Genomic DNA, 9,248 nt, shown 5'->3' with positions numbered 1-9,248 from the left:
AGGAAACACTTACTAAAACCTCCGCAAGCGACTAAACCCGAATTTGACCTAAATGGAGCTTTTTCTTGCACTTGAAACCTTGAATTTTTGATATGATGCTAGAATGATAATTAGGATGATGATTTTGTTATTATTCCACTTGAAACAACATTTAATGAACTGGAGTTTAGAGAGGGAGAGAACTAAATGTTCTTGCATTTGGTAGATAGAGAGAGTGAATGAGAGAATTGAATGAATGGATGAAAGAATGAGTGAAAGAGAAAAGGATAGAGTTGGGTTGACTTGAATGGGTCATGGGTTGGGTTGAACCCATGGGTAGGATCCACATTCATTTCCACTAGAAATTCTTAAATGTCATCTAACGAAAGTCGATTTGCACTAACTAATGACCTTAATTAGCACATAATTTCAAGTTAAATCACAAAATTGACCCATATTAACACATTGAAATTTAATAGCTAACTAAACTGTTGGTCAAATTGTACACGTAGTCAAAAGGTCAAAATGCACGATTGTTACATGTCATTCAATGAAGTCCAAGAAGATGTGGTATTTTGGTTGAAAGAAATGTGATAGAAAAGGAATGTTTTTTCAAAGCAAGGCGGAACTTGTATACGCTGTTAGGCTTTAGAACATAAGAGAAAACAAAGAACTTATTGTTCAAGATACGAGGCCAACGTTTTGGAAAACACAGTGTATGACCAGGGGGAAGAATTATCGTAGTGTTATGGACCGGGTCCCGTGTAAGTGGGTTGTAGTTGGATCTTGCAGAAACACTTTGGGATTTTTTCAGATCACAAAGTGGGTGGAGAGTTACAATTGCTATGGAGAAGTGATATCTAACAATAACCGATGTATAACAGCAAGTATGATTGCTTCTGAAATTTTGTCACAGGTGCGGGAGGATTTAACTTATAAAGTCAAACAGATCCAGACGCAAGTAAAAACAACTTTCAATGTCGATGTGACCCATGCCAAGGCGTGGAATGCAAGAAGGATGGCGATTGAAATGTTGTATGGAACATGGCCGAGTAACTTTGATGCATTGTCCAAGTATATTGCTGAATTACAATGTGCTAACCCAGACACTGTTGTGGAAGGGTTCCATTATCCAACCAGTTCAAGCCGTATACAAACATTCAAGTTTGTATTTTGGGCATTTGGACCGGCAATTAAGGCATTCCAACGTTGTATTCCAGGGATCTTTGTCGATGGCACTCATTTGAAAGGCAGCTACAAGGGTAAGTTGATAACTGTAGTGACGAAGAACGCCAATGGACAATTATTGCCTGTCGCTTTTGCCTTGGTTGATGAAGAGTCTAATGAAAGTTGGGGATGGTTTTTAAATCTCTTCCAAGAGCATGTCGGATCGCAGTTGCAGGGTGATTTGTGTATCATTTCAGACCGTTACCAAGGCATACTTAATGCAGTGAACCAAATTGACGAGTGGCATCATCGGTATTGTTTGAGGCACGTTTGTAGCAATGTCAACTCCCACTTCAAGAATAGGAGAATCAAAAATTTGGCTTGGGTTATCGGTTCTACATCCCAACCATCCAAGTATTCTTGGGCGGTGAATCAAGTCAAAGGTGAAGATGATTGTGTTTGGCCGTATTTGAGAAACATTGGTTTGGATAAGTGGACTCTAAGACACGACTCGGGGCTTCGTCGTTGGGGTAACTTAACGACAAACATTGCCGAGTGCCAAAACAATGTCCTTGGAAAGGCTCGAATGCTACCTATTAGAGCTTTAATTGAAACCACTTTTACTTGGACAAGAGACCATTTTGCCAGTCAATACTGGAAGGCCAGTAATTGGAAACCACCACTAGCTCGCAAAACGTGGGAGGTTTATCAGATGCGTGAAAGAGCCTCGACAAGCCATAGGGTGGAAGTGTTTGATGAATGAACAGGAAATTACACGGTCAGAACTAACCAAAGAAATGCACAAGGCGAGTACACATGCAATGTTGTCATGACGGAGAATAGGAAAATATGCTCTTGTGGAGCTTGGCAGCATCTAAGGTTTCCATGTTCTCATGCTATTGCTGTTTGCGGATATAGACAAGAGAGAGCTGCTAATCTTCGTAGTAAAAGATACGCAACTAGGACGTGGATAAATTAGTATAATGCTGCACTTGCTCCCCTTTGAGACGTGCATTACTGGGAGGAGATAGATTGGCAGATCCAGGGATACCCGACAAAACTGGTCACGCATAGGGGTAGGAGACGCACCAGACAGTACCGGAACGAGATGGATGAGAGTTCTACCAGCAGATCTTCAACCTCAAGACAACAAGCTAGATGTGACATTTGTGGCGGATTGGGCCATAACAGGAGGACATGCCCTAAACTTTGAATATGACAATAATGTTGTCGCTAATCTATTTTCGTTATTGTGTGTTGTTTTTGTGTGTTGTTTTAATCTTTTTTTATTTTTTCTGAATTCCTAGGCGTTTTCATGTAACATGACAACTTTCAATACAAAATTTATGTTTGTTTTTTCTTATTAGGTATCCTTTTGTCACTTATATTAAAACGAAACAACATTAAAAACATTATAAAACGAAAATGACATTAAAAACTAATTAACCAACTAATTTTATTTAAAACGGAAACAATTACATAAATCCTAACAATTACATGTTGCAATCGTTACGGTGAACCGAATAATATGGTGAACCAAATCGGGAATCTGAAGAGGAAACGTCACTGTCACCATCATTACGGTGAATGTATTTCACCGTACTCATAGCCAACCTCTGCAGTTTCAGGGTCTTGTGTTGCGTATTCCTCTCCCGAATCAGTCACGTAACCATCAGGCCGCCTACCCACCTGGCCAAATTCGGGTTGAAAGCGTCGCGCTTCCTCAAGTTGGCTCGTTATTGACATATCGACATGAGTAAGATTGTTAATGGTTAGTTCCATCCATTGGACATTCGACTGCAGATACATCAAGTACCTTCTATCTATTTTATTCGGATTGATCACTGTGTTACGTTCTGCAATTTCGGCCTCGTAGGCCGACTTTCTTTGTTTTAAACCATCAATTATACGTGCCACGTCCAATTGAACCTTGTAATCAACAGCCATGTGAGACCCAATGGAGTTTAATTCCAAGCTCCAGCCTTAGTGATATTTGTGTATGCACCACTACCAGAAAATGCTTGATCTGCCATTTGTTTTTATCGGTTATTTTAAAAGTTTTTTGAGGTTATATATGTTTTTTGAGAGTATGCTTCTTCTTTTGCTCGTAATATACATATACACACATATATATATATATATATATATTTCTCCTTAATTATTCGGTTGCTACCTCTTTTGTCGTGAAGCTCGAAACCAGTAAATCAAAAACCGGTTTCGCAGTAACTAGTCACATCGTACTGTGTTGGACAAAAGATGCTCTACGCTCTGCAAGTTGTCACATCAAGTCTGAAACCGGTAACTCAAATACCAAGTTCAAACAACTTTATTTGAAACCGGTAATTGAAAACCCATTTTCGACCAAAATAATTGAAACCGGTATTTGAATTACCGGTTTACCCGGTTGTAATTTTTTTTTTCGAAAACTTGTTTGACAAAATACCCTTAAAAAACGACTATTTCAAAAAATTTATCAAAGTAACGGTATTCTAAAAATAATTTTCAAACTGTAGTGTATAACATTTTAATTATGTTTAAAAATATATAGCTTCAAAGTCTATGAGAAGTAAACTCCAATTCTTATTTATTTTGTAAAAAATATATTATTTTGCATTCTAGAATCTAGAGTTAGAAAAGAGGGTGAGTAGAAGTGGTGGACTTTTACTCTTTTAGAAACGGACGGCTGCCAGCCATTAACTCATTATTATATATACTAAAAAGCATGAATCGGTTTGCGTGCGCTACACATTTTCAACACTTTCAGTCCCTGTCGTTAAATTTGTTGCAGCAATGGTCCTCATCAGCTAACGGCTGTTAAATTTTCCTGCAATTATAGTCCCTGTCGTTAAATTTGTTACAACAATGGTCCCTATCAGCTAACTCTAACCTTTTAACTTTAGGTTTCTTAATATTTGCCACATAACTTTAACCTTTTAACTTTTGTCACATAACTTTAATTTCTTTTACTTTTAGCACAAAAGTTTGCTTTTATTTAGTTTTTAAACATATGTTTTTATAAATTTTGTCACGAAAGTTTCATTTTTTTACTTTTTATGACGGAAACTTTTAACTTTTAACTTTATTTCACTTAAATTTAATTTCTTTTATTTTTGGCATGAAAGCTTTGTTTTATTTAGTTTTTAAACTTTTATTTTTCTAATTTTTTCCACGAAAATTCATTCTTTTTACTTTTTATCACAGAAACTTTTAAACTTTTATTTTTTGTCACATAACTTTTATTTCTTTTATTTCTCGCACGAAAATTTTGTGTTATTTACTTTTATACATTTGTTTTTCTAACTTTTGTCACGAAAATTTCATTCTCTTTACTTTTTATCACATAAATTTACGAAGTTTTAGTAATTTTACTTTTTGCCACATCATTTTTATTTTTTCTACTTTTCACACAAAGTTTTGTTCTATTTACTTTTTATACTTTTATTTTTTCAACTTCAGCCACCAACGTTTTATTTTTCTTTACTTTTTATCACATAACTTTTTACTTTTTAACTTTTGCCACGAAAATTTCATTTTATATAATTTTTCACATGTTTACATGTCACGTAATGTCTCTCGGGGCAACGCCCGGGAAAAAAAAACTAGTTAATCCAAATGCAGCCACCTTAATGCCAAGCCCCACCCAATTTTTGGCAATTACCTTTTTAGTTACGGCATCGAGCCATTGGCAAACTATATATATGGAATGGAATGCATATAATTACATATTTGTAATTCTCATTTATTTAATGTTATTTATTTTTACTAGGTTATATAAATGGGGATATCCTACCTAGATGATGTTGGAACCACGTTAGTGTGACCGTCACTGATCATGTATCATTCCTGATATGATAATTGACAATAACTGAAATCCCTATGTCTAGGTAAATATATGATGGGCGTATTTACTCTTAGAGACGTAGTATAGGGTTTCCTATTAGGTGATTGTAACTAAGAGGACTAATGATACACACATTAAACACCAGAAGGGTTGAATGTGTAAATACTAAAAGGTTGAATGTGTAAATTATTCTCATTATAAATAGAGGGTAATTAATTCTAAGTTAAGGTTAATCACACACATATAATCCCACACAAATTCGTGTGTCTCTCCTCTCTAATTCGTGCATCATGTTCCAGCCGAATTCATCATCCCATTATTACTCAATCACCTTGTTATGGGAACCCGAAATCAATAGCAATTATGCTTTAATGTTCTTACAGGTTCCACAGGACGATTGGGGATGTTTTATCACTCGAATCGAATCATGTTTATTCCAACATGTGGTATCAGAGCCTCGTTACGAGCTATAAGTCATGATTTGGTTCGAATTTGATGAACTTCGCGAACTAAAAATCTGCAGAATAAGAACTTCGTGCTGACGTCATCACGAGTTCGTGCTGACGTCATCACGAACTAAAGCCCACTTCGTGCTGACGTCATCCGCGCGCTGATGTCATCTTCGCGCTGACATCATCATGGTTTCTGCTGATCTTCGCGCTTACGTCATCACACGAACTTCAGCTATCTTCATACGCGAATTACATACAAACTCGTGCTTACGTCATCACGAGCTTATGACAACTTCGCGCTGACATTATCACGAACCGAATACATCTTCGTGCTTACATCTCCACAACTAAAGGATGTCTTCGTGTTTACATTATCACGAACTTACTAACTATTTCGTGCTTATTAAGTCATGAGTTATTACTTAAGTTCGTATTATACTGAAGATGATTTTAGCTGATGAATGAGTTCGTGCTTACTGTTTTACCCTATAATTTTGTGGCTGAATTTGTCTCTAATTTTTCAAAAATAATTTTTTCTGAGACATTTTTTCCATAGCACTTTAAGGGTAAAAATTTTTGGTCGCGCTGACCTGGCAGCTCGATCCCCGCCAGGGGCTGCCGCCCCTTGGACCCCTCTCCCAGGGGCGCTGCCGCCCCTTGGACCCCTCTCCCAGGGGCGCTGCCCCCGGACCCCCGTAATGTGTGGGGGCTTCGCACTAATGTACATGGTTTCATCATTTGTGCCCAAAGGTCAAATATGATTCTCATTGTGCGTTCTTTTCCTTTTGGATAATGAACACTAAGTATATTGATTCTGCCCAAAGGTGATTTAATACACTTTGTATGCTAAAAGGAATATTTTTCATGCATAAGATACACGATTCTTAATTTTGTGCCCAAAGGTCAAAAGATAAGCATTGTGCCACATGACCCTAATGCTCATGTGTACTTAGATATTAGTTACTTCTGCCCAAAGGTGATTCAAACCTAAGTAGAGCCTTATGTCAACTTATTGTTTTGGTGTTTACAATAGGTTACCTATCACTGGCTTCATTAGTATAATGGTCTTAGTCTCATTACTTTAAGGAACATTACTTTAGCCTCTTACATATTTAGGCATTACGTTAGTTCCATTACTTTTAGAGACATTATTTAATAAGCCTTAGATATCTAATTATGTTATTATAATGAACATTATTATTAGCCCTTAGTTAAGTTTAGGCATTACTTTAGTTCCATTAGTTTTATAGATATTGCTTAGTCTGCCTTAGATAGCTAATTATGTCACTATAATCTTATTGCCTTTAGTTTTAGGCATTACTTCAATAATCTTCTATTACTTGTATCATAAATTGATATCCTCCTTATTTTCACTCTAGTACCTAACTTAGGCATTAAGTCGCCTATTGATGCAAACTTTGCTTTATGAAAGGATTAATTACCTCTAACTCTGGAGATGCTAGACCTTGACTATGTCATTCGTCATAATGAACCCACTGCTATTACTGCTAACATTTCTGCAGCTCATAAAGCGAATTTTTAAGAAAGTGGGAAAGGCAAATCACTTGTCACTAATGATGGTCTGGAACTTCATCAATCATAGTATCTGAGGGAATGTATAAAGCGTATGCAAGTAGCTTAAGAATAAAGGAAATAACAGTATTTGTGAACACATAATGAATATGACTGACATGACTCATAAGTTTAAGAGTCCTAAAATTGAAAGTCTTTGATAATTTTCTTGTGCATTTTTCTAATGACCCTATTGCATGCTCATTTTGATACCTTCAAAAATTAACTTTAGCGCTATAAAGGATAAATGGTGGATGAGTGAACTAAATGAAATGTGTGTGCAAGAAAATGGTCGTCTTAAGTTGGGCCAACCTAAAGTGTTCACCTTACTACCACTGCTAATTCCATTAAGAGGAAATATATGACAATAATAATACTGCAAATAAAGTTCAAAAGGCTAATCATGGTGCTTATACCTCTAGCTTTAAGTCCTATACTAGCAATCGTAACTGCAAATTCTCATTGTTCTCATATTGCCTTAATTTCAAGAAACTGCTAGCTAATAAAGGTAACTTATTTCATGTAATATTTGATTTATTTATGTTTGATGTACTTATTAATACATGTGTGAGTGATTCTAGTTCTATGATTCATGTTATCAACTCTATAATGGAGTTCCATACAAGTCAGAAGCTATCAAATGACCAAAGAAAGCTTAGAGTTGGAAGGGTTGATCTCTTATATGTTGAAACCATGGAGACTTTGATTTACATATAAACACTTGAAAGTGTATTAGACTAGTAGATACCTTATTTGTACCGAGAATTTCTCGGAACCTTGTATCCATTTCTCTAGTCTAACACCTTGAAAGTTATGTATTAATTCATGGTTACGACGAGATTGCCATTACTCATAATAATGAATTCATTGGTCATAGTTTCTTTGATGAATTGTTGTATAAGTTAGAACTAGATCATAATTTCTCACAGTCTTTGTTGTCTCCTAATATTGATGATATAACTAAAACAAAGACAAAATCACCTAACTAATTAAGAGAATTACTCCATGTAGTGGCATAAATACCTTAGCCACATCTCACGAGTTTGCATGATACGACTCATAGAGGATGGAATATTACATTCTCTTGACTTTAGTGATTTTAAAACATGTATTCAATGGCTTAGGGGATTAAGAAAGGAGCTAATAGAAGTTCCAAATTGTTGGAAATAATTCACTCTGATGTTAGTATCTCCTATCCCGCAACCATCTCAGAACATACATCACTTACTACATTCATTAACGATTATTCATGTTATATGCACCTATATCTGATCTGAACCCTTAGAGACTTTTATTGATCTTATAACTGTGGTTTTAAATCAACTTGATCATAAAATAAAAGTTGTGAGATCAGATAGAGGAGGTGAGTATTATGGTTTACATATTGATATTGGTTAAGCTCTTAATCCTTTCCATAACTTTTGAAAGGAACATGAAATAAGTAACCAATATACCATGTTTGGTTCTCCTCAACGAAAGTCTGTTGCTAAAAGGAGAAATAGAACCTTAATAGACATGGTGAAAAGTATGTTTGTCAACACTAACTTACCTACTTTCTTTTGGACTGAGGCCTTACGCACAGCTGTTCATATACTCAATAAGAGTTCCATTAGAATCTGTCGTTAAGATTCTTGGACAGAAGGGAAACTGAGTCTAAAATATATGAACGTATGAGGTTGTTCTGCCAAAGCATAACTCTATAACCCTAACTTAAAGAAACTGAATCCTAAATATTTTACCCGTTTCTTTATCGGTTATTAGTTTTACTGTCTTTCCTACACTACTAGGATTATTGACACGTAGCATGTCATATTTTTTTCGAGAACTATGAGATCATGGGAGCACGACAAATCATAACTTAAGATTTGCAGGAAGTACAAGAAGCGGGGGGAACCACTCGTCGGTTATTATTACTCTTCCGATAACTCCTCTTGTACCCAACACTGCTCCTAATATCACTGATCCACCTTCTCTATCAGAATTCTAAACCTCCTAATAGAGATATTACTAATGTTAAAACATCTTATTAATAATGCTAAAGCAAAGCATCTTCTGTACTAAACCTGAAAATCAACTCAGGAGATCATCTAGGTCACGCAAGACAATAACTTTGATGATTTCATTACTTAACTGAAGTTGAGGACATTGGAAAGCTTACTGATCCTAACTCTTATTAAGAAGCCATTAATAGCGATCAGGTCACTTAGTGGAATGAAGCCATGATTTAATAGCTTAAT

The 9,248-nt window shown here is 35.8% G+C and overlaps 1 protein-coding gene across 1 annotated transcript; it reads left to right on the top strand.

Annotated features, from left to right (window-relative positions):
• The first annotated feature begins 727 nt into the window (after positions 1-727).
• On the top strand, positions 728-1,909 carry LOC122609255. Its single transcript, XM_043782313.1, has one exon. It carries the CDS (start codon positions 728-730, stop codon positions 1,907-1,909), a length of 1,182 nt encoding a protein of 393 aa, XP_043638248.1.
• The last annotated feature ends 7,339 nt before the right edge of the window (positions 1,910-9,248 follow it).

Source organism: Erigeron canadensis, chromosome 7, assembly GCF_010389155.1.
Source record: "Erigeron canadensis isolate Cc75 chromosome 7, C_canadensis_v1, whole genome shotgun sequence".
NCBI classification, from domain to species: domain Eukaryota; kingdom Viridiplantae; phylum Streptophyta; class Magnoliopsida; order Asterales; family Asteraceae; genus Erigeron; species Erigeron canadensis.
The sequence above is the reverse complement of the archived record's forward strand: the minus strand, read 5'-3'. Positions and strand labels throughout refer to the sequence as shown.

Coding starts and splice junctions, on each gene's coding strand:
- LOC122609255 (XM_043782313.1), top strand. CDS start 728: ATGGACCGGGTCCCGTGTAAGTGGGTTGTAGTTGGATCTTGCAGAAAC.